This window comes from Mirounga angustirostris, unplaced genomic scaffold, assembly GCF_029215605.1.
Source record: "Mirounga angustirostris isolate CCGP_5_RB_7025 unplaced genomic scaffold, mMirAng1.0.hap1 SCAF_8, whole genome shotgun sequence".
In the NCBI taxonomy this organism is placed as follows: Eukaryota; Metazoa; Chordata; class Mammalia; order Carnivora; family Phocidae; genus Mirounga; species Mirounga angustirostris.
The window spans coordinates 112199834-112225877 of NW_026991716.1; the positions used below are offsets into that span (position 1 = coordinate 112199834).

Genomic DNA, 26044 nt, shown 5'->3' on the forward strand with positions numbered 1-26044 from the left:
CTGTGTAGGAGGAGTATAGTAAAATAGACACATATTAATAGTGTAAAAATGACAATTTTTGTGTTGGAGGAGTTAGTAAAATAGGGCTTTTGGTGGGAGAATAAATAGGTTCAAACTTTCTGAATGGCAATTTGGAAATATTTTTCAGTAATTCAAAGACATTTATACCATATGACCTAATAATTTCACTCCTAGTGACCCATTTTAAAGAAATACCTGTGAATGCAAGTGAAGGTGTATCTATTTACTTAATGTAAGAGAGAATTATAAAGAACTTAAGCATCAATAATAAAAAAATGGCTGTTGGGGCACCTGGGTGGCTCAGTCAGTGAAGCAACTGCCTTCAGCTCAGCTCATGATCTCAGGGTCCTGGGATCTAGCCCTGCGTCATCGGGCTCCCTGCTCAGCAGGGAGTCTGCTTCTCCCTCTCCCTCTGCCCCCCTGACCCCCAACCTGCTCACGCTCTCTAACTCAAATTAAATAAAATTTAAAAAAAGAAATAGCTATATAAATTTTTATTCACTTATATTGCACACACACACACACACACACACAAATACTAAATTGAGATTATGAATGATCTTTATTGTCTTCTTCAAAACTTTTATATTTTCCTATTTTGAACAATAAATAATATATTACAGTGATAATTTCTAAGAGTGTTAATATATAAGAGATATACAGGAATAGTAAGATGAGTTCGGTTTTAAATAACTATGATATCAGCTAGATTAACAAACTGATACTTTGTGCAGGTTTAATTTAAGGTAATTATTAAATATTTTTATTTATTATTATTATTAAATTATTATTATTAAATTATTAAATATTTAATTTAAGGTAATTATTGGGGTAATATTTTTAATTCCTTCCTATTTGAATTATTGGTCATATGGGAGAGAGTGAATATTCTTCATCAAGAGAGTCAGTTGGTAATTAACTCTGTTTTTAAGGATGCTTTGGTCCTCTTGTTACTGAACTACCAGAACATTTAGATAGAATAAAAGAAAATCTAAAAGAAACGCTAAGGTAAGTAAAGCATAATGCTTGGAAAAGTTGTAACTTTATTGTCCTCTATTAAAAATGTGAAACATTCTTAAATTTTTACATCTTTTATGAGGCCTTTTTCTGCAGTAGGAAATTTCTGTAGAAGAATTAGATTATCTTCATATGAACCAAATTGTGTTTCTTCCCTTTTCTGAGATTTTTACCACAAACATATCTATGGATGTTCTTGTTATAGACTTATTTGCCTAGCAATTCAGGTTTACAAAGTTTATGGAGCAACAATTTTAGGAAATGCCTTTGTTTCTCCTTAGGATGTTTGTCATAAAATTCTCTATCTCGTAGTATATATGTTAACATTTCCTTTAAATAAAAGAATTTATTTATTTATTTATTTACTTACTTACTTACTTATTTATTTAAGAGGGAGAGGGTAAGAGGAGGGGAAGGGCAGAGGGAGAGAGAATTTTAAGCAGGCTCCATGGTCAGTGCAGAGCCTGACATGGAGCTCAATCTCATGCCCTTGAGATCATGACACTGAACTCATGAACCTGAGCTGAAAGCAAGAGTTAGATATTAACAACTTGAGCCACCCAGGTGCCCCTGTTTGCATGTCTATAGAATAATCCCTACTGCTTTAGAGTGATAGCAAACAGCTTTTGAAATTATCAATTCAGCTACTGGGGTACATTGGCTTAATAAAGCCCATTAAATTGTAGATAGGAGCCTAATCTTTACACTAGAGCTATGAAAATAGTCCTTATATATATATTTTGGGATCATTGTCAGCAAAAGTAAAGATATTTTTCATTCATATGGGAAATAATAACATTATTAAAGGAATATGCAAATTGATTTACATTATACCACAATGGTATAGTAATGGAAGGGATATTAATGGAAGGTTGTGCATGACATAAAAGTATTACCTTTTAAAAAAATATGTAAGTAAATTCAGTCCTGCCTCAAAAATATGCATCAAAATACTGGGTAGGATTTCATCTTCTTATGATTCTGTGAGGGACACTGGAAAAGTATGTTAAGTGGGCATGACTCTTGGTCTTTGAGTTAATATACAGTTCAAAGCAATAAAAGCTAAAGTGATTATTATTTGCTATGTTTGATTTACAATATATTTAAGCTAAAATATGTACTCTAATTGTATTTTTAATTTTTGTGTGCCAAATGGTGTCATCAAATAGATAATGATAATCACTTTAATGAGTAAGAGAAGAAAATCACAGATTATTCTTGTGATCAGGAGAAAAAAAAAATAAAGAGAAGGATTCACACAATAGTAATTACCTGAGCAGATGGATTCCTAATCCTAGAAATAAACATGCTAATTAAGCTACACTACAGAATGACAAGATATTATGGTCTTCTGAGTCTGGAGAAATTGTTATTCTAATTTACTAGTGTAACTTAATTCTCAGTATATTAAAAAGTACTTAATCAACCAAATCTTTTTTTAATTATCAAACTTATTTAGGCAGTTTTAATGTTTCTGTAAATCTCTTCCATGTGTGAGTTTCTATAGGGTCAAACTTTCTCATCAGTGATTTGTTTGATATTTGTATTTTTCATACAGCAGGATTGAGTTTTGTTATATATCTAACAAGACACTCTTTTCTGTATGCTGTCAGTGGGGTTTTAATTAGAGAATCAAAGATCATAATGCTGACCTGTTCATAGCTGTCCTATGCTGCCTTCCTTTAAAGATGACACAAAGTCTTTATTAATAATAGGAATTTACAATCCTTTGACTGATTTAGTGAGTTACATATTTTGCTACTTCCATGACTAAATATTTTGGAGGAAAGTAATGGGAAAATTGAGAATAATGGGTGGAAGACAAAAGTTTGTGGAAATAAGTACATGTGAGAAAGAAGCAAGGAAGAGAGTATCATTATTTTCAAACTTACATGTGCATGAGAAGTTTGAATTATCTAACTAGTAACTGGTCAACACAAAGTAGTTTTTGGAAGGTTACCTGAAATACATATAATTAGCATGACATTTCTTAGTGGTTGGATGCAAATCTTTATGGAAAACATAGATTTTTTTTTTTAAGATTTTATTTTTAAGTAATTCCTACACCCAACATGGGGCTCGAGCCCACACCCTCAAGATCAAGAGTCACATGCTCCACTGAATGAGCCAGCCAGGCACCCCAAAAGAAAGAGATTTTTAGAGTAAAAAGAGTCATCTAGGAAAAAATTCCAGAGCTGGTTTAATTTAGTTTCTAATTGTTTCCCAAAAATGTTTGTGTGTGGGAATATATGGATGGAGGGGAAGTGGTGAATGTTACTTTCCTATCCTTTTTCCTATATTTATATTTTAGTTGTAACCTTGGTATGCACTTCTTTTATATTAAAAGGTATTTTAACTACATTTAAAAGTGGTAAATATTTAAGACAATTATGGAGGTGTAACTCGCCTCAGTTTTAATCTAATTCAACAAACATTTATTGAATAAACATAGGACTGGCAGTACAGAGCTATATAACCTTAAAAAATATCTGGTCCCAACCACTTAGACCTTGTTACTCAAACTGTGGTTCATGGACCAGACAGGCATTTTCCAGGAATTTTTAGATATACAGAATTTTAGGGGCACCTGGGTGGCTCAGTCAGTTACGCGCCCAGCTCTTGGTTTTGGCTCAGGTCATGATCTCAGCATCATGGGATTCAGCCCCGCACTGGGCTCCATGCTTAGTGAGGAGTTGCCTTGAGGATTCTCTCCCTTTTCCTCTGCCCCTCGCCCTGTGCTCTGTCTCTCTCTTTCTAAAATAAATAAATAAATCTCAAAAAAAAAAAAAAAAAGATATACAGAATCTTTGGCTTCATCCCAGCCCCTCTAAACCAAAATCTGCCTTGTAACAAGTTTTCCAGGTGATTCAAAATGCATACTAAATTTTGAGAAGCACTATGTTAGAAGAACATAGTCTAAGGAAGGAAATGGACACTAATATTTTTAAAAAGGCAATAATTTTACAAGAAACAACACTATGGAACAGTAATAGAATCTAATTCTGCTTATAGAGATTTGTAACAGTTTTAACTCCGCTCTCACCTATGTTATACTTTCCACATGATACATCAGCATATTCTAAAGTGTGTCCCTGGGTCAAATACAGCTGCAAAATGGTGCATAATTTGTACTGCTGCTTTGAGATGCCCTGTTCACAGTAGTACGTTGAAGGTTCTGAGAGGTCCTAAAATAAACGTCTGTTTTACATAAACCCAGGAATCCACAAATATACTTAAACATGCAACTTTTTTTCCTTGCGTGGTACTACTCACATGCTACAGAACTAGCGTTCTATCAAATACACTTTGGTAAACAATGCATTTTATGAGTTTGGCAACATTTTGCTCATGAATACCTTCCTAGGATTCTTCTGCTCTCCACTAACACCTCGTTTTCTTTTTATGGTTATAAAGTATCTAGAATAAATTCAACCTTGCATATCGGTGTGAACAAAAAAATACAATTTAGCTGCGACACAATGTATATAATAATATAGAAAGTCTGAGGCGAATTAATTCAGCTGTTCTGTTAAAACTCATCCAGATCTGGATAGATAAAGTTGTCTTTGAACAAACAGTATGCGAAAGCCTGGCCTCCACATATCATTGAAATTAAGCCGGATCCTGCAAGTAATGAAAGGGAAGTTTTGGTTAACTACCAATAATGAATAATTCATTGGTGAGATTATGAATAAGAACAATTGTCACAACTAAAATAATGTTCCTGAAACTGACACAGCATTTGAAATAGGATAGTTTATAGATTCAGCTAAGAAACAGTAGGTATATATTCTGTGCTGATAAATTGTTGAAATTCAAAACTTCCTTCAGGGAATAGATGCATGGTTCTCTTAAAACTCAGAAATTCAAAGGCAATGGAGTCAAAGCACATGCCAAGGATTTTACAATTCTCAATTCTTTTAGCTCTTCAGACCTGCCATTTGTCTTGTGTTGTTGTTATTTAAAAATATTTTATAAGGTATTTTCTCTCTAATTATAAAAGGAAAATATGCTCTCCTCTAACTTGGAAAATATTTTTTAGTGTAGAAAAGATTTTGAAAACAGAAGTCTACCTACCTGAGCTATTTGGTTATATGAAAATGCCTTTAGCTCTTTCATTGGCCCAAGATTCTTGTTCGTTTTAAAATGTTAATCTAGCCTAACAGGGCTTTCATAAATCTGTTATTCCTTGTATGACGATAACAGTGTAACTCTCATGAAAGGTAAAAGTCCCTGAGGTAAGAGCCCTTAGTGGATCAGAGGCTTGGCAGGACCGCACAACTTCCTCACACAAAGACGCACAACCAGTGCGAAACCATGAGATAGAATTTCCAAGATGTTTAGCCACTACTATTTTGTGTCTAAGTTTTTTAACTCAAAGAAAAATCAAAGAAAGTTACCTCAAACATCATTTGGCAACCGTTCTCTGCGTAATCCAACCCTAGTTCTTGAAATTGAAATAGTGACCCAACTATTTTAGCAAATTCTTTTGGCCATTCCAGGATGCCAACCCTGACTCTCCTTGTCATCGAGGTGGCATGGGCTATGTGACTGAATTGCCTAGGGCTTAGTAAATTTTGTGGTATTGTGAAGAAAATCCAAGGGATACGTTGTTGTTTTTCTTTCTTTTTTTTTTTTTTAAAGATTTTATTTATTCATTTGAGAGAGAATGAGATAGAGAGAGCATGAGAGGGGGGAGGGTCAGAGGGAGAACCAGACTCCCTGCCGAGCAGGGAGCCCGATGCGGGACTCGATCCCGGGACTCTAGGATCATGACCTGAGCCGAAGGCAGTCGCTTAACCAACTGAGCCACCCAGGCGCCCAAGTTGTTGTTTTTCATAGAGAGAAAAGATCATTTCTACTTATACTGATAGCACATCTTTCAGGTATCTTCTTTCTGATTCATTAAAAATGTGCATTTTTGAAAAGTGTCATTCAAAATAAAATATCAGTACTTTCTACATGTGTTTTCTGTATGAACCAAACAATATTAGAAAAGAGTACACACTAAGACTTACGGATATGTAAGGGAAGTGGAAAATTAACCTGTAATGAAGGGAGCTAATGGTAATATAAATAATACTGATACTATAAACAGATAATTTGGCTTTGGGGAAAACAATGTGGTGAAATGCTGCATTTCCATTTCTCATCATTAAGCATGACAATACTTAAATAAAAATTATTGCCAAATTTACTGAAAAGGGGAAATGTAAAAATATTTGTAGTCAATACCTAGCTTAAGCTAAAGAAAAAGCTTTAGAAAAGTCCGCTTTAACTGGGTTAGTTTTCTTACTAGATGTAAAATTGATGAATTCAGTTGTTCCATTTGTGGGAAGAAAAAAGTAAATGAAATAATGCTACTATAAAAATAGTAATGCCATTCATGTTGAAAGAGAACCAAAAGAATATGTCACAAATATATATCCAGTGTTTTATTCCATGCAGTTTTAGAGTGATGAACCCTTTGAGCAGTCTTCTAGTCCAATTACCTGACCCACATAAAAAATATTTTGATGACCCCACTTTATATATAAGTATTTATGTTGAACATGATACATAAACATATGTGTATAATATATTTGGGTATCATGCATATATACCTAAAGCAGCCCACCAATGTGATGTCAAGGGGAACTCCAACATAACTGAAAAAGAAAAAAAAAAGTGGTGTTGTTCATTTTAAAAATACGCATTATTTTTTCCACATGAAGAAATACTTCTGTTTGGTCAGATCATATCCACATGACAAAGAGAAATTTTATTCACATTCATGAAATCAGGTAGCCCCAAAGCTGTACTTAGATCATAGTTTACAAAGTCATTTATTAAGTCAGATACCTGAAACTCCTCTTCTAGGAAACATGTTATGAACTGTCAGTTTCCTGGGTCAGCTCACAGAATTGATTTGAGTGTTATGTAACAGATGGTCCTAAGGCCATCCCGAATCCTTGATACCTGACTTTCTCTGGAGTTCTGAGCCACTGCACCCTGAACTCAATTCTATTCAACTTAAAGTATTTTCTTAAGTATTTTCTATGTGCCATGTGTTAGACAATTACCCTGTAACTTTTCTGGGTCTGGTACATATTGCTTATCTCAACCTTGAAGATTCAGCCACCCTATGACCCAGAGCCCTTTTGCAACTCTCCCATGGCTGTCTTCCATGTAAACTTAGCCCCAAAGTAAAATTGAGAATTTGAGATATGGGGTTTAGTGGTTCTGAAAGTTACTAAGGGAGGGCATGTGTCTGGAGACAAGGAGACTGATATACTAGCATTCTCTAATAACAGTGACGCTAGGATGTAACAATTCCTTTGGAAATTGTGTATTCTTAAATTGGAGACTGACAAAGATCACAGCACTGAAAAAAAAATAAGAGTAGTTTAAGTTGTTAATAAATAATAATAACTTTGTATTATAACTTGTGGTTGATTCCCACCCATTCTTTGACTAGTATTTTTTTTTTAATAATGGAAGATGGGAAAGGAGAAAAGTTATAATAGAGGAGTAAATTTTGAATGGATGAATGAAAGAACGGATGAAACTGTCATTTACTGAGTAATTATTATATGCTTAGCCACTATGTCAGACAATTTCTCATTCTCATCAAAAGGTCCTTAGGTCTCCCTGCTCCATAGAGGAGGCAACTAATGTGTATGATGTTGTGATTTCCCTTAAGACTACACACCTAATTAAAAAGGTAGAACTGGAATTTGAATTCATTTTCTTTTGACTCCAAAGATCACAGGTAGAAACAGAACCCCTTAGTTTAAGAATGTGGTATTCTTGGTAGAATAACTATTATGGGGAAGTTTGCAAGCCTGCCAGGATGGGTTTCCTCAGGGCCCTGTTCCTAGCCTTTGTTCAATTTCCACCTCAAGAAAGGGTTTTGGAAGAAGAGTATTCTGAATGGAGGCAAACCCTTTACAAGCTGATGACAAGTTGAACATGACAGGAGAGTAAGAAACATCTACATTCAGTAGTTTTGAATCAGAAGATGTAGCCAATCAAAACCCCTCCCAGGAAGTGGTAGAAGAACTTAGTGGGGGAGGAGAAGTGAGGGGAGGGAAGGAGAACTAGCATCATCAGTTTTTATGCTTAAGCCATCAGAGGACAATATGCATATAACAAAGTTTTACTCTTGTGAAGCAATTTAGGTACAAACTCAGATTTAATATATTTTCTTTGTTTATTTTATTTTGCTTACCAGTGGAAGTGATGACAACATGAAGAATAGTGACTGAAATAGCATAATCCCAGACCCATTCTTCTACAACCAGAATGAAAAGCAATCCGCAAACAAAGTAGGTGACCTGTGTTGAGACTAGAAGAACTGCAAATAGAATGAAGAATATAGTTATTTGGAACTAGAGAAACTAACAGTTTTGAAACACAATTAGTAACAGGACCATTACAACTTACTCTGCGAAGAAATTTTGGTAAGAATTTTCAAAATATCCCATCTCTTAACAATTTCCAAATTTGGATGAGAACTTTTTAACATATTCTGTCTCTAATAACAGTATATAATTTGTTTCACATTCTTTGTACTTGTCACTTTAAAAGTAAAATACAATAAGGAAAAGTTACCCTGTAACCAATACCTGCTGATCTGTAATTGGATTGCAACTCTCTGTTTAAGATATATTAAAAACTAATGAAAAATTCAGTTCTGAGTTTTCAGAAATGAAAAAAAGAAATGTAAGAGTTCAATGACTTATAATATTTCTCTGGTCCCAGTTATTGCCTTACTTGGAAATGAGTTCCTTCGTGACTTTATAATAAAATGGCATGTTCAGATAGTCATCTGGGACACATAACTGGTAACAATGGATGAAAGGACTTGTGTGGATGGAGGCACTCTTCTAAACCACCCCGTTGTCTCAGAGTGGTCTCCCCAAACATGTATAAGGAGCTAGTTACTTACAGGTCAGGACCACAAATCTCTAAAAGCCTTGAACGTGTGAAGGGTCAACCTTTTGCCTCTTGTCTTTGATGTGGATCTTTAAGACTACAGTGGTTTCGAAGGAGAGATCCGTCAAACATATGTGACAAATACATGTGACATACCATCAAGGTCCCTTTGTAAAGATATCACTTTCTGTAAACATTACCTTTCATTTCTTTTTAAACAAAAACTCAGCAAATGATTAGTATGTTCTTAAAATTCGGGAGTCAATGACTCTAGACAGGCAAACTCTCCATTTTTCAAAGCAAAATGTAAAATAATCACATTATATCATATCATGCAGAGGTAATTTATTAACCAGCAAGCCAGTGATTGTCTCATGCTGAACAAGGCACTAACCAAGTGAGCAAGTCCCAAGTGCCATTCTTTTGAAAGGCCTTATACTTTCTCCTCCTCAATTTGGTTTAATTTCACTTACCGGGTTTCAAAAAGTTGAAGGGCGAATTCATACCAACTCCTTTTTTTATCATATGGGAACAAAGTTCAGTTCAGCATGTCCTGTTCCCTAAAATCGAGGCTGTGGAAGGAACTGCATTGCTGTATCACACTGACCCCACCTCTTCTCACCACATGTCCACCTCTACCTCTGTCAGTGGCTCTCAGAGCCTCCAGATTATTCTAGCGAAATAAAAGATGCCTCTTTTATCAGCATTGACAGATTTTATAGGTTAACTTGCAGCTGCTTGGAGACATTGATTTTAGTCTTGAACAAGTTGTATTTGCCTATATTGATAAAAAAAAAAAGGCTTATGCTTTGCTTATAATATGAAAGAAAGCATGATTTAAAAGAAGTAGTACAAAATTTAAAGTCAGGATACCAGTGTTATAGTCTTGCCTTAGAGCTTAGGAGTTATAAAACCTTGAGTACAATTTTAACCTCTGGGTCAGTCTTGCTTTTTTCTCTATAACTGGGAAATGGAGTGCTATCTTATCTACCTCAAGAAATTGTTGGGAGGATTTTAATTTAAAATGAAAGCAATTTGTAATCTATTTTCTGCTATGCAAAAGAAAGATATTAGTAATCAAAATGTTTTAACTAGGCTTAAACTTTCCAGTGTCCTTGCTAAACCTACTCTCCTGGGTGACAAAAATCATTGAAACAGACAAGAAACTTGACCTTAACTACATGCCCACGGCTCTGAGATTACTCTTATACTTTATCTCCAAGATTAAAGTCTAAATTCTCAAAGTAACAACTTTGAAGAGTTATGGCAGTTATCTCCTCAAGCCCAAAATTAAAGATCTAATAGGCTAAGGTTTTATTGATATCTTTGTACAATGTTAGTGTTTTGTGAGAGGAGAGAATGATATAAACTGTGCCAGGCTTCCTGGGGATCTTCACTAATCTCCACTATGTAAAAACACAGCCTCTCCAATAAGCTGTGTCATTCCTATCTTTCATTGACTAACCCAAAGGCAAGAATTAAATAGTAACAGTTGAGTTTTAAATACCCTCCCAAAAAACACACATACTGCCCTTACTTAATTCTTTACTGTGACTATTTCCTTATCAATTGTGGACAGTTTTGATAGAAAATAAGTTAATTCTATCTTCAATAGGAAAGCACATAAAGAGAAAGTTAAGATAGATTGTTGGACCTCTTGTGTCTCATTAGAATGAAAGTCTCTTTTTCCTAACATATTCTTTGTCTACCCAAAATTGAGTCGATAATAGCACCAAACAAGGTTACCCATTTGAGGGGGTTGTTCTAAAGCTTTTTAATTTGAATTCCGTAATTTTGACTGACCATGTTTCCTGTACAAGTCATATTCAAAAATCTGGTTTTTCTGGCTTGAGGCAATTTTTGTATATTTGCATATTTGTTCCAAAAAAAACATGTCCAGTGGTTTTCTAACGAATTGTAACGTTTAAAAAATCCACAATTTATTAAAAAAAAAAAAAGAGTAGGAAGAAATTTAACAGACTGTTGAGAATAATTATGTTTAGAAAGTAAGTTTGTGATTGAATTTCTTCTTTTTCTCCTCCCTACTTATAGGTATTTTATAAGCTTTCATTAATTTATGTGTATTATTTTATAATGAAAATAACATTAAAATCTCATTTTTCTAAAGATGAGATGAACTCACCACAAATCCCCCCAAAACAAGTATGTTTGACATATATTCAATACAAGTAGCTGTTATTATTAACATACATAAGGCTAATGAATGTAGTAGATATTAATTAATAATTATTTTTTCAACCAAAATTATGAATTTAAAAGAGATAAATTTTTTCTTAGTGTACTCTCACATATTACTTTTCCTTTGGAACATTTTTTTTTTTTTTTCCTATTTTCGAAAGAAAAATCAAACTAAGCAGAAATGTACAAAGCAGAAAATGAAAGTCCTCTGTCATCCCAGCTGGGAGAGAACAGTTTGTTGCATAATTCTCCAGATTTCTTACCACTGACACCATGTATTTTACTCTGTTCTACAAAAATGAATAATTACACTACACAAACACAATTGTCATCTTCATTTTCCATGCTATATCTCATGAGAATTTCTCTACATTAATATATTAAATCAGTCTTCTTCCTCATCTTTGAAAAATATTTAATGTGCAAAAAATTTACCTACAAGATCACCAAATAAATATATATATATAATATATAATAATTCTATTCAATTTTTCCACTGTTCCATTCTATCCCATCTTTCACGAATAGCCACTTTAAAATTTGTGATGGCATTTTTCCACATTAATTTTTGAAGTCTGATATAAGATACAGATGGCTGAGAGGAAGGCCTGATATGTTGTAAATTTTTATAAAACAAAAACTATTTTGTTTTTTGAGGCATTTAACTCACTAATTGACAAAGTTGGAAATTAAAACCAATTACCTTTATTATTTGTGTTGAGCCATGAGGGGTTTGTTTTGAAATCAAATGGTGCCAGGACATCCAACTCATACACCCTGAAGATGTTGCAAATGAAAATAGTTTACTCCGGGGGAGGCAGTTCATAACTTCGCACATCAAGGCTTTGAATATTATCGCTTTTCACATGGTAAGTCATTAGCTTTTCCCACATTGTGGCACATTTAGAAGCTGGCTGACTTGCCTGGCAGCCAAATAATCTTTTTATCCACATTGTCTTATTTGTCCAGTTAAGTCCCCCAAGTGGACTTCATTGTGTTTTAGCCCTTAGCTGTCATCTTGAAAGTCCTTTCCATCAAACGTGGGAGGAGAACGCAACCTAATCCTGTGGCAAGAGCATCCGCACAGAAATAAACCAGACCCAGGTTCCAAACCTGATGGTGTTGGGAAACTGTGAATTTGGGCAAGTCAGTTCCATTTGGAGCTGAACTTCAGTGTCTTTTTTGTAAATTGAAAAGGTTAATCTCTCGGCTCTCTTCCTGTTGTAAAATCTGAGTCTATAAATACACACCCTCTACTGTGCCTGTTCGTAGTTGTGTGCCGCTGGTCCATCAGTTAGCTGCCTCCTGGAGCTTTAAGGCCCAAGAACTTAAAATTCCTCTCCTCTGACTCACATTAACTACAAATCCCTGAAATCAGCCCTGAAGATTCTTAGCTCTTCCCTGCTCCAGGCATGGCCTCACCATCTCCAGTCCCAGGAACAGCTGAGATTGTGTGTGAGCAGCAGATGCTTCCTCAGTGGGTTTGCCTGCAAGCATGCTGAATAACATTCTTCCCATTGCAAAAGTTGGGATAATTATTTTTGGTTACTAATTTGCATATTGAAATCAAAGGGTCCTAACTCCTCACTTGCACAATAAAATTAAATTATATCAACACTCGACTTCTTAGAAATTATTTGTAAATCTTCATGATGTATTTCAAGGCAATCAATGTATTGGCGACCTAAATTTGTAGAGGCAAAAGTCAACCATAGCCAGACAAAAAAATTACCTGAAAAAAAAATGCCTCACACTTACATAGAAATATCACTGAAAATACACATTTTACTTCGTCCTCATAATAACCCTCTTTTGATCAATTACTTCCATTTGACAAATGAGGACAATGAAGAGAAGCTCTATGGCTTGGTTAAGATGTTCCCAGAAAGTTAGTAAGAACCTGGGCCAGAAGTTAGGTCTCCTGACTTGGGTCCAAGAGATATTTCAAGTACATATCAGAAAATATTTAAATTTGATATAGATTATCTCTAAATTCCCTTATAATTCAAATTTGCTCTGCTTCAATATCAGCCCAGGGAGTAAGAGCTTCATTTTTTTTCCATCACCATCTTCCGAAGAAGTAAGAGAACGGTCCTGTCTGGTCCTATCTATCCACATCATTTCATGATTGTTGCTTTGATCATTTTCAAAGATGGCACATTTGCTGTCTTTCCTTTAAAAAGGTACAAAAATACACCATTTTTAAAACATTGCATCCTCTATTCCATAAAGGCATGTCAAGTATCAAATATAAACTCCTTTCATATTCACTCTTAGCTTTTTAATTTTGCTTGAAGGCAACTTACTTGAACATCATGCAGCACATGCTCAGAACTGCATAGTACATGGTGTAGAAGAGGATGACACATATAAGAAGATTCTGCAAAACACGCTGTGGAGAACACAGGCGTGAGCACCAAGAGCCTGGGCTTTTTCACATGGTTGTTGGTAACAAGCCTGACAAACAAAAGACGATGGATGAGCCCTCAATAGTGTTGGCTCGCTTTGTTTTGCTTGGAGACCCAGGGGGTGGGAAGGACTTCCAAGTCCACAATGAGAGCTTTTCTGACTGGAAAGCCTGGCATGGTCCACATTTGCACCGAGGATTAATGCAGTACAAAAATCCCTATCACTTATCTTTCATCTACCACAACACACTCCCTACACACTAAAAGTTTACAATTTAATTTGACAAAATGACCTTAAATCGCAGCTATCATAGTAGTCAAAATAGGAGAACAACTGAGAAATTTTGAAAAGCGTGAACAAAAAAGTACATAATAAGACAGTAATAACTAAACCTGTGTGCAAGAATTTACAGAGCAACTGACTGAAACACAATAGACAGTCCTAAAATGGCCTCTGACACAAATGAGACTTTTGAAGGAAGCACTGCAGATTAATGGGGACCAGATGGATTACTCAACAAACAGTGTTGTGAAAATTGTCTAACTTCTAGACAGAAAAATCCCATTAGATTCCAGTCTTGTACCAGACACCAAAATAAACTTGAAATGGATTAAAGGCTTAAATGCCAAGAAGTAAAATGGGAGAAAATATTTGCAATATATATTATGAGCAAAGGATTGATATCCACAATACATAAGCACATACAAATAAAAAAAGACAAACAAACCAAGAGAAAAATGGACAAAGTATATAAATAGGCGGTTCACATGAATAAACATTTAAAAAGCCAATAAACAATTGAAAATGTCTGAACCTCACTATTCATCTTTTGAAATATATTCTTATGAATATAATAAAAATGTCAGCATTTCACATGGAAATTTCCCAGTTTATTCTTTTCCCTTTCTATCTTTTTAAAAGTCTTCTTGTTTGGTCAACACTTTAACACTTCAGCATTATTCATTTTCTCTGAATGACCAATTCACCAAATTTACCAAATCTTTTAATTGGCCTGGGTACAGAAGAGCCTCCCACTAGATGCAAGAAGAGAAGAGAGCATAGAGCACACCACAGCCATTTGGATGAATGGACCAAGTTTACAGACTTACCAAGAACTTACTTCTTTCAACTATCTAAAAATGGGTGGATTGTCTGGCCTAAGAGAACCGGAGGAAATCAGCACTAAAGGGTTCTAGCACCTTCAGAATCCCAGGCCCCCACCCTGCCCACACCCATCCCATCCCTAGCCCCTCCTACTCTTTGTCTGTAGTCTCCCCTTTGCCAAGTCTCTTCTCCCTCTACCCATCATTCTCATCCCCCCTTTGCCCTTCAGGATCTCCCACTCCAGGTTGCATAATCGCCCCTCCCTCATGACCCTTAGTCTCTTCGTAGCCTCATTCTTTTATTTATTCATTTATTTTATTTTATTATTTTTAGTTGAAGTATATTTGACATATAATTTGTGTAAATTTAAGGTGTACAACATGTTGATTTGATACATTTATATACTATAATATGAGTGCCATTGTAGTGATAGTTAGCACTTCATCCTGTCTCATAATTATTTCTTTTTTGCGGTTGAAACAATTAAGATCTAGTCTGTTAGCAAGTTTGATGATTATAATACGATATTGTTGTCTATATTCTCTATCCTGTGCATTCGATATCTAGGACTTACTACTAGCTGCAAGTTTGTACCCTTAACACCTCAATATTTCTTTAAGACCTGGATAGCCTTGTCGTTTCATGATGGCTGACACAATCCTTTTTAAGAGAAGAAATAAAAGGATGAGACCTTCTCACAGCTCTCTTTCTCTTACTAGAGAATAAAAACTTCCCAGAAACCCTCATCAGATGTCCCAATATGTCTCATTGACCATCACTTGGGGTCATGTCCTCACTTCCTGAACAACTGCAGACAAAGAGTAAAGGGGTCTACCATGATGGGTTTAGAACATTGGGACGCTGCTCCCAGGGCTCGGCACCTACTGCTATAAAATAAGAATTATTAGCGATTATTAGCAAGGAAGGAAAAAGGGGAGCAGGGTCTACTACAAGGTAGACAACTCACAGTGTCTTCCAAGTGGTGGAACCAATATGGAAACATTGATTTGTAGAGAAGATTATTTAGAGGTCAAGAGAATATGTGAAAGTTTTACCTGAGTTGAAGGTCCAACTATTGTGCCCACATTTAAGTTGGTTGAATTTCTTCCCAACTGTGGGGATAAAAGAATCTGCTGATGGAAGATGAGTATGTGATAGGGAACAACATTGGTGCTTCTGCAGCCTTAAAATTTTCCTAAGGGTCATGTGTCTTTGGGATTGCTTTACTCTTTATTCTATATATCAATATCAATTTGTTTTTCTTTTAATTTGAGCATTAATAGCCTCTAGTTGAAATATTTCTAGATGACTGCTTCATTTCAATTCAATCTAAAATAAGATAAATAATATATAGTCTCTATACTAATATACAGTCAAACATGAAATTATTTTTATTTCTATGTTAATATTAAAATTTAAATAATTTTAAATATATTCACTTGCTATAAAATTTCACTTTTATAATCTAAACAGGATTGTGATACATCCTTAGAAAACACACAAATACTAATATGTGTAAGACATTTGTAGCTATTCTTTAAAAAAATGAAATCATAATTCGTGGGAGAACATATTTATTGACAAATTTTACATATAGGTATGTCTACTTTCCCCCCAAATTTACAAAACACTATATATAAATAGAATTACACATTTTAAAGTTATTTTAAAAGAAATACTTTGAAAAGCAAGGCATAATTTTTGAAAATAATTACCTGTTTTTCCACCTGAATAATATATTTAGATTTTTCAAATAATAATTTTCCAATAGGCAAATTCAGTTGCCTCTAGTAACTTCTTCCTATAATCTATACTCTACACAGCTTGCAAAAGTAACTTTCTAAAAGGTAATCAGACCATGACATTCCCCTGCTGGATATCCTCCTATGGCCCCACAGTCATCAGGATTCATTCATCCATTTTTTTCATTTGACAAATAATCACTGGGCTGAGTGGCAATGCAGAGTGAACTGGATGTGGTCCCAAGCCCAGAAACTCAGTGTAGCAGTGTTTCTCAAATGGATAAGTATCAGACTCACCTTGAGGGCCTGTTAAAATACAGATTTCTGGGCCGCAGTCCCAGAGTTTCTGATTCAGTAGGTCTGAGGTGGGACCCAGAAATTTGTGTTTCTGACAAGATCCCAGGGGGATGCTGGGTCTTCTGTTTCTATGACCACACTTTGAGGACCACTGAGCTAAACACAAGAATGATGAATAAACAGATAGCTACAATACAGGGAGCTCTGGTTGGGGAGTGTACATAGTGCTGTTTTAATAACATATTTTATTTAGCCCAGTATATCCAACATATTATAATTTCAATGCATACTAAAGATTAAAAATTATTAATGAGATATTTTATGGGTTTTGTTCATACTCCATCTTAGAAACCTAGAGTACTTACTTACAACACATCTCAATTTGGACTAGCCACCTTTCAAGTGCTCAGTAGCCATGTGTGGCTAAGGGCCATTTCATTAGACGAGGTAGTTCGAACCATTGCCATTGCCTTTCCTTCTGGCCTCATCCCCTCAACCCTGTCCCAAACGGTTGACAGTCTAACTCTATTTACTATTTATTGTTGGATTACTATGTGTCAAGCACTATAACCATAATTTCTCAATTTATCCACCTTTCCCCATACCCCATCATTATGTGCACACATGAAAAACTTTCTGGGTATGGGTAACTATTCTCTGCATTTCACAGATTTGGAAACTGAGGCAAGAGAGGTTAAACCTAGCTCAATGGCCTGTATGTGGCAGGGCTCCAGTCCAGAGCTGCAGGATGTCAAAGCTCTTCTTTGTCATGTGCTGTCCTGCCTCCCACCTGCTAGGCTCTCGATAAAAGAATGTTGACTAGTCAATTCATGGAAATGAATGGAATGGTGGAAAACAATGATGGAAACTGATTTCTTGACTAGGTTGAGTGAATGGCCCAAGGTCATACCTTTATTTAGTGGCAGAGACAGAAAAAAAAATTGTATTCAATTACCAAAAGAAAGATACTTAATAATGCTACCCAAATGACTGAATATATAACTTCTTTATGATACGATTATTATTGTACTTTAGGAAAAACTAATACATAAGAATCAGAATTTGTAGAAGTCTAGATATTTAGCAACTGCCAAAATTTTTATTACTCCTTTAAAAAACATATTTGGGTCCTGAACCAAACAAAGTGTAAAAAAAAATGACATTTGGCTATTTGAACCCAACTGGATATTTGATGATGTTAATATTTTAGAGTGTGATAATGACTGGAGATTTATCATATGCAAATACAGATCATTAGAAATGCAATTTCTTTATTAAAAAGCTCCCATGTTGTTTTATTTGTGCATAATAACAAAACTATTTTGAGAGTAGAATATATATGCCCAAGTCTGCAAAATGTGCAAATGTAGGATCTGGTAAATACTTTACAAGTTGCTTTCAAAAACACTGTCTGCTAAAAGTTGTTTTACACTGTCATCTTTTTTGATGCAAAATATTGTGATGTCAGCTCTCCTTTCACTGCCCTAAACACAAAGCATTTTTTTTTAATGAGTTGAAATTAAGAAAGGACTACACCTACTAAAAAAGAATAAAATTCTTTTAGTTTGGGGTCTCAGAATCGCCCAAACCAGAACTACTATCGGCAGGTGGTGTTTCAGAGATTTCGTGGCGTCTGAGCGCCCAGCTGCATAACTCATTCAACTCTCCTGCCAGTTTCCAAACTGGTTTGACTGGTGTAGGACACCAGTCCTACACTAGTCAGCTGGTGTCAGCTGACAATACTGACTCCATCTTTGGCTCTCCATCTTGTTCATGCCCACACAATGACCACCCTCGGGGCTGTGTGTTCCCGGCCCCATGGAGGTTGACCTATGCTCTGACCAGAATGCAGGAAGGCTTTTTCGGATCTCCCCGCTGATGCACAAATGGCGCCACTTTAGATAACTGCCCTTTGCTCTATAAAATCCATGTGTTAAGATCTGGACGTGGTGGAGAATAGCAGTGTGGCACCTGGATCATTATCTACCTGATCCCCACTGTCAGTAAGTTACCCTGAATAAAACTCTGTGTAAATGGTATATAGAGTAGCTTGCTTCGTTTGTTGGTCTCAAAGTGCCTTCTTGGTCTGGAAGAGACTTTACTGTCCCTCCTCCACTTTCTAACTCTGGGCTTAATTAAAAAAAGGAAAAGCTTGGGGCACCTGGGTGGCTCAGTCAGTTAAGTGTCCAACTCTTGGTTCTGGCTTAGGTCATGATCTTGCAGCTGTGGGATCTAGCCCAACGTCCGGCTCTGTGCTCAGTGCAGAGTCTGCTTCAGATTCTTTCTCCCTCTCACTCACTCTCTCTCAAATAAATAAATAAATAAATAAATAAATAAATAAAATCTTTAAGGAAAAAAAAAAAGGAAAAGCTCACATTCATTCCATTCTTCTGGAGTCAATAGCTACCTTTTTTTTTTTTTTTTTAAGATTTTATTTATTTATTTGACAGAGAGAGACACAGTGAGAGAGGGAACACAAGCAGGGGGAGCAGGAGAGGGAGAAGCAGGCTTCCCGCCGAGCAGGGAGCCCGATGCGGGGCTTGATCCCAGGACCCTGGGATCATGACCTGAGCCGAAGGCAGGTGCCTAATGACTGAGCCACCCAGGCACCCCAATAGCTACCTTTGATCCTTCTCTTCATTTACCTTTTAAATTTTTCTTGTTGTATCATTTCATAACACCCCAGAGGGATGTCTTCCACATATTTTATGGTATTTCTTCAAGCAATTGGCTAAAAGATATGGGGTCTAATTGTTCTATGATACTTAGCCCATTTTATCTAGAGGAGGAATGGGGCATGTCCTTTATGCTCACTAATGTATCACAGTGTCTAGTCTGGTTCCTGGCACACAGTAGGTTCTCAGTGAATATGAACTGACTGACTCATTACAGTTTTAAGGATTGAGAGAGCATGGCTGATTTTCAGCCTGCACAGGAGTTAAGGAGTATCCATTATGACAGATCAGAGCCCAGGCCACACGGAACACCACCTCATATAAGAGCAATCTTTGCTGAACAATAAGATAGTAATCAATCACCAGATAGTTATCAAGTGTTGACATCGTGCCCAAAGTTATCACACAGTAAACAATTAGAACAAATCAATATATCCAATATTTACATGACTGTCTAAAGTATACCTCTACAGATGAGCTCACCCTTCAAAATAAACAGTAAGATTGAGCTAGGATAATAATCACCTCTTTTCAGATGAAGAAACAGAGGTTCAGAGAAATGAAGTGATATTCACAAAAGCTGATCAATGGAAAAGTTGCAATTTTATATCTAGTTTATAAACTCCAAGTCAGAAAGTAAATTTTGTGGTTCAGATTATGAGGGCAAAACTACTTCACAGAAGGGAGAGAACCTTGGTTTCACAATGACATAGAGCTGTTAGTAAGAATCATAATGGTCCACACTCTTCATATTTAAATCAGCTCACATGACCTGTATGTAAGTGGTTCTCAAATTTTATTATTCTTGGGGCACCTGGGTGGCTCAGTTGGTTAAGCGACCGCCTTCGGCTCAGGTCATGATCCTGGAGTCCCAGGATTGAGTCCCACATCAGGCTCCTTGCTCAGCAGGGAGTCTGCTTCTCCCTCTGACCCTCCCCCCTCGCATGTGCTCTCTCTCTCTCATTCTCTCTCTTTCAAATAAATAAATCTTAAAAAATTTTTTTTATTATTCTTAAGAAATACCAAGTGCTTGCATGTAGAAAGTGCAAATTCCTCACATTCCATATCTGGATATTAGGGTTCTGTAGATATTGGGTAGAGCCTACTGAGGATGTAGGAACAAGTCCAGGTGAAAAACAGAAGATAGGTTTCTCCTATAGTTTCCTCCTGGGGTAGAATTTCTAAATGGGAAGAGGGTGAACAGCTGGGAGAACTGGATTCCTGACTAAAATGGGCAAGAAGGATGAGAGATAGATTTCCAACCGGAATGAACAAATATAATCTTTTACTTCACTGATAATTAGGAAATGTACACTGAAACAATAAGACACTATTGTTCTCCTGTAGGCAAGATTTTTTTTTTTTTTTAAAGAATCACTTGTTCTGGTGAATATAATAGACATTATTCTAGACTGCTGGTGTGAGTAGAATTTAGTACAAGTCTAAGAGGAAGCAATATATCAATACGTAGTTTTCAAAAGTGTGATTCTGAGCCTAAATACATATTTCTGGTAGGAAGTAGAAAATTCTTAAAGTTGTCTGTCTTTACCTGGTGAAATCATTGGTAATTTCTCCCCCTTTTTTCTGTATTTTATAAATTTTTAATGAAAGAAAGAGACCTAGTTTCTAGCAATCACAACTTGTATGATTGTAGGCAAGTAACTCTGAGTAATGTTTTTATCTGTAAAATAAGGCAATGGTGTTTTTAACCCTTAGGGGCTCATTATTATGTGGAATGTCTAATGTAAACTATGGACTATGCAGAAAAATAGATATGCTTACAAATACACAGGATGTTGTGTGCAATTTCAATGTTTTCACAGAACCTCTGAATCCCATGCATGGATCCCAGGTTATCTTAAAGGATAATTCCAAGTCTAACGAAGTGCACTTCAAATCCTATGGGGGACAGAGTCTCCCCACCCCCATTAGAAGAACTAAAGAGACCATCAGTCTAGTCATCGTATCTATAGCTATGGCAGATGCTGCAAACTATAAAAATATTATTTGTAGGATTAGTACTCTAAATTGTATTTCAAATTTCAATATGTTCACTAGGCTCCTTTTCTAGTTGAAGGGAACAGAAAAGCTCACTCTCTTTTTTTTTTTTTTAAGATTTTATTTATTTATTTGACAGAGAGAGAGAGAGCACAAGCAGGGGGGGTGGCAGGCAGAGGGAGACACAGGCTCCCCGAGGAGCAAGGAGCCCTATGCGGGGCTCGATCCCAGAACCCCAGGATCATGACCTGAGCCATTGGCAGTTGCCCAACCAACTGAGCCACCCAGGCGCCCCAGGATATTGTAGCTATGTTTTATGTTTATGTTTGCTTCCAAATAAACTTCAAAATCTACTTGAATAGCTCCAAAAAACAACTTTATGCTATTTTTATTGGGATAATATTAAATTTATTATTAAGATGCGAATAAATGATAGCTTTATAATGTTTACTCCTGCTATCCAAAAAACAAAATAAACAAGATCCCCAAATTTATTCAAATTTACTTTTGTATCTTTCAAAGGTATTTTAATTTTTCCTCACACACCTTTAACACACTTCCTGCTAAGTTTATTCTTAAATAAATCCTGCTTTTGCTACTAGTGGAACAGAAGATTTATCTTGTGGTATCATCTAACTAGCTATTGTTTATGTACATAAAGACTTCTGGTTTTTGTTTTTAATTTAACATTCCGTCACTTTACAGAATCATTTTTCATTATGTTAGTGTTTTTATTGATTCTCTTGGATTGCCCAAATACACTACAATATCATCTGTAAATATAGTTTCACTTCTTCTATTCCAATTCTTATGGCTCCATTGTTTATTGTAATCTGATTGCATTGGCTAGTACCTCTAAACCATAAGAGACTCTGAATCATACAAAACAAACTGAGGGTTGCTGGAGGGGAGGGGGGTCAGGGGAGGGGATAACTGGGTGATGGACATTAAGGAGAGCATGTGATATAATGAGCACCTGTCATCACGGGCCTGTACCTCTGAAACCAATAATATATTATATGTTAATCAACTGAATTTAAATAAAAAATATTTAAAAAATAATAATTTATTTTGTAGTGGAGTTAGTATCTTTGCCTCGTTCTTGGCCTTACTGTGAATGCTTCTAACATCCTCCATCAAGAAATATACTGGCTTTAGGACTGCAATGTGTGTGTTTGTGTTTTTCTTGTTATAGATATATATTATTACCAAAGAAGAAATAATCATTTCCTATTTTATTCAGTATTAATCAGGAATGGTTGTTAACCTTTGTCGAAGGCCATTTCAGCATCTATGAAGATGATTCTACAATTTTCTACTTAGATTTACAAACATGGTAAATTATGTGAGTGGATTATCTGATATTGAACCACCCTTACATTTTAGGAATAAACATTACTTGTTCATAATGTATGTTATTTTAGATTTTTACTTTTATAGTCCTAATAAGATTGAGCTGTAGTTTATTTTTTGTACTATATTCATAAAGTTTAGATGACAATGTAATTTTTGTTTCATAAAAGTATCTGTGCCTTTTTTTTTCTATACTCAGAAATAATTTAAGTAGCATTAGGAGTATATGATCTTTGGAGTTATAGAATTCCTCTATGGGAATTCTGGGTCTAGTCCTTTTATAATAACTTTCTCTATTCTACGAAAACTGGAAACCCTTATGTGATTTTGCAGAGCAGAATGCTCCCATTACCCTTCACTACAGAGCAAATATATGTATATTCTTCAAGGTCTAGCTCATATATCATATCACCACTCCATCCCCTACTGTAGGACAGAATCAATCCTTTCTTATTTCTTCAGCCCCCATAGCATTGTGCATATTTCTTACACGTCTGATGACATTATTTGTAGCATACCTATCTATAGAGGTTTCCCTTTCAAAGAGAGAGACATGGATTTAATCATGTTTAATTCTCCAGCCTCGAAACTATTGCTTAGTTCTTGATAAGCAGGCAATAAATATATTTTGAATAATGATGAGTGAAGAGAAGTAAAAATAATAATAAAATTTCACTTCAGTATGAACCATAGTCTATTTGTAAAACAGGTAGACTCCAGGGTCAGATACACTAGGGTTTCTTTCCCAGTTTCTCACCGGCAAGTCTATGACCTTGGTCAATTATTCTGTGTTTTGTTTTACTCATCTATAAAAATAGAGGTAAAATCTCATGGGGGTTTTGTATTCAGAACATGTGTAAAACCCCTAGCATTAAGTACTTTATGTACTCAACAGATAATAACTTGCCCTATTACTCCCCATGTGAAAGCTTACTTTGTAGTTCTTTGGGCAACTCCAGAGAAATCATGAAATATGGCTCTCTCACTTGTAGGACCACAGTGCACAATCCAGCCTTCTGATAGTGGTTCCTTCCAAAAGTGTCTGTATGGATGAAATTCTCTAGTTCATGGCAACAACCACATGCAGGACTGCAGTGTGTCTTTGTGATTTTTTAAATTCAACATTTGTTTTACAATTGTAACTTTGCATTAGTTCAATGTAGTTATGAAATGTGCATCCTACTGGAGTTCTGAACAACAATACATTGTATTCTGAACAACAGTTTAGCAGTCCTCATACCTGGGCTTTCTTCCCAGTTCCTGTGCTATTTCCCCAGCAGCAAATTAATTAAATGGCCTTTGGCCATGGCTCTTTCCCTTGAGTCAGCTTTTCTCTCATTTAAAGTATAGAGACAGGGGGGATTTAATTAGCCCAATGCCTGGCACATTGCATACACTCAATAAATGTTTGTTAAGCCTTGGAATTCTCTTTGGATAAAGGTCACGTTTGCTATTACTATTAATTTATGAGCATCTGAACAGTTTCTGTGATGATGATATTGACAATGAAAAAGGACTTAAGGAAAGTTAACTCATAACTTACACGGATGTATCATGAGACCAGATTTTCAACAACTCACCTATTTTGAACGTATTCACTATTGGCCTAATGTTCTATGGTTGTGATTCTACACAAAAAGCTCTGGGATTCTTTTTTTTTTTTTTTAAAGATTTTATTTATTTATTTGACAGAGAGATAGCGAGAGCAGGAACACAAGCAGGGGGAGTGGGAGAGGGAGAAGCAGGCTTCGTTGCTGAGCAGGAAGCCCGACATGGGGCTCGATCCCAGGACCCTGGGATCATGACCTGAGCCGAAGGCAGACGCTTAACGACTGAGCCACCCAGGCGCCCAAGCCCTGGGATTCTAAAAAAGTGAAGACCTACAGCAATTACCTGAATATTTACACTAGAAGGAGAGAGAGAGAGAGAGAGTGTGTGTGTGTGTGTGTGTAAGCCCAAACTAAATATAGAGTCCCCATTCTTTATGTAAGCTACTTAAGGGAAAGGATATTACCTTTAAATTTTTTTCTCTCCAGTAAAAGTTATTATTGCTCCTTCACTCCCCAAACTATATATAAATTATGAATAGTTTAAAAGCTCTTAAAAATAAGCTCTTAAAAAAAATATTTTTAAAAAATATTTTCCCTGAAATAATGTTTTCACTGACCTAGAAAATTTTTCTTAGCTGTTGCCATACTTAACATTTCTAACTGATGATGTATGTTGTGATGATGGCAGTGAGCAGAAAAATCTCGAGGAAACATGCACAGTGCTGATATTTTATTAAAGCGAATGGAGCACTAATTCATAAAACATAATTTAATTTTTAAGTAAAAATCTGACTTGCCAGAGTGTCATTCCCTTAAGGCTAGATCTTTATAGGCCCAAAGCCTGTGTGAATTTACACAGCTGCTTTGAGGCTTTGCATACTTCCTTGTTTTAGGTGCTTTGATTTTTTTTTTTAAGGGGTATTTTTATACTGAAATAAAACATAACTATTAACACTAGCCTCAAGGGAAAAAGAAACTAACAAACGACCAGCTTAAAGTGTTCCAATACTTTTCCTTTAAAATCTTGCACGTCTTTTAGAAGTTGGAAAAATTAAAGCCATCCCCTGCCCCCAAAAGAGGAAGGACGAACTGTCATGAGTTCAGAACCCCAGAGCAGAGGTGCAGGTGTTAATACTAGGTTTGCCTGTGAGTGAGAGCGTCTCCTAAATGACCATTATCTGAACGCTTTAGAATCTTTTCTTGGGCACGGGTGTCTCTAGACTGCCACCCTCACCGCGGGCGCAAGGAATACTGCAGAACGTTCTCTGCATTAGCTCCCAGCCAAAAGTGAAACAAGTTGCCTACTGACCGAGAGGCCATTTATAGAACAGATTTGCTTACACAAGTGCGAGGCAGTAACTGAAAGCCAATGCAAAGAAGTCATTCCTCCTTACCTTGCTCGGAGCGACTCTGGTCTGGAGAGCCATGGCCGCATCCTCTGTCAGAGAGGTGGCGAAGGACACGCTCTTCCTACTGACGACATCTGGAAGAAGAGACACTTGCCGCGGTGAGCTTTTCAATTACTCCCGGAGACGAAGTGTGAGACACAGGCGTGCAGGATGATCGGATTACACAGAACGAGCCAGAAGCCATCTGTGCGCCACACGTAAGCGCTGAGTGCCGGGAGCGCACCCTTCGGGGACGACCGAGTTCTCATTCCAGTCGTAGTTTGGTCAAGTTTGAAGGATGACTTGCTTGTTTTTAGACAGCACTGCAAATAGGCAGGGATTTGAAATTCTCCCTGGCTGTATGAGTAATTATT

The 26044-nt window shown here is 36.1% G+C and overlaps 1 protein-coding gene across 1 annotated transcript; it reads right to left on the reverse strand.

Annotated features, from left to right (window-relative positions):
• Positions 1-528: 528 nt before the first annotated feature.
• TMEM244 (transmembrane protein 244) lies at positions 529-25709 on the reverse strand. Its single transcript, XM_064596965.1, has 7 exons — positions 25677-25709; positions 18096-18190; positions 13461-13583; positions 11858-11931; positions 8249-8374; positions 6642-6686; positions 529-4662 (listed from the first exon to the last, which is right to left on the reverse strand). The coding sequence occupies exons 1-7, from the start codon at positions 25707-25709 to the stop codon at positions 4568-4570; spliced, it is 591 nt and encodes a 196-aa protein (XP_064453035.1). The 3' UTR covers positions 529-4567.
• Positions 25710-26044: the final 335 nt, after the last annotated feature.

Excerpts from the sequence above, each read along its gene's own strand:
- TMEM244 (XM_064596965.1), bottom strand. The coding sequence starts at position 25,709 with ATGGCTCTCCAGACCAGAGTCGCTCCGAGCAAG. Across the intron at positions 11,932-13,460 it reads ATGTGCTGCATGATGTTCAA|GGTGTATGAGTTGGATGTCC; the intron begins GTAAGTTGCCTT and ends CAACATCTTCAG. Across the intron at positions 6,687-8,248 it reads TGTTGTCATCACTTCCACTG|TTATGTTGGAGTTCCCCTTG; the intron begins GTAAGCAAAATA and ends TTTCTTTTTCAG.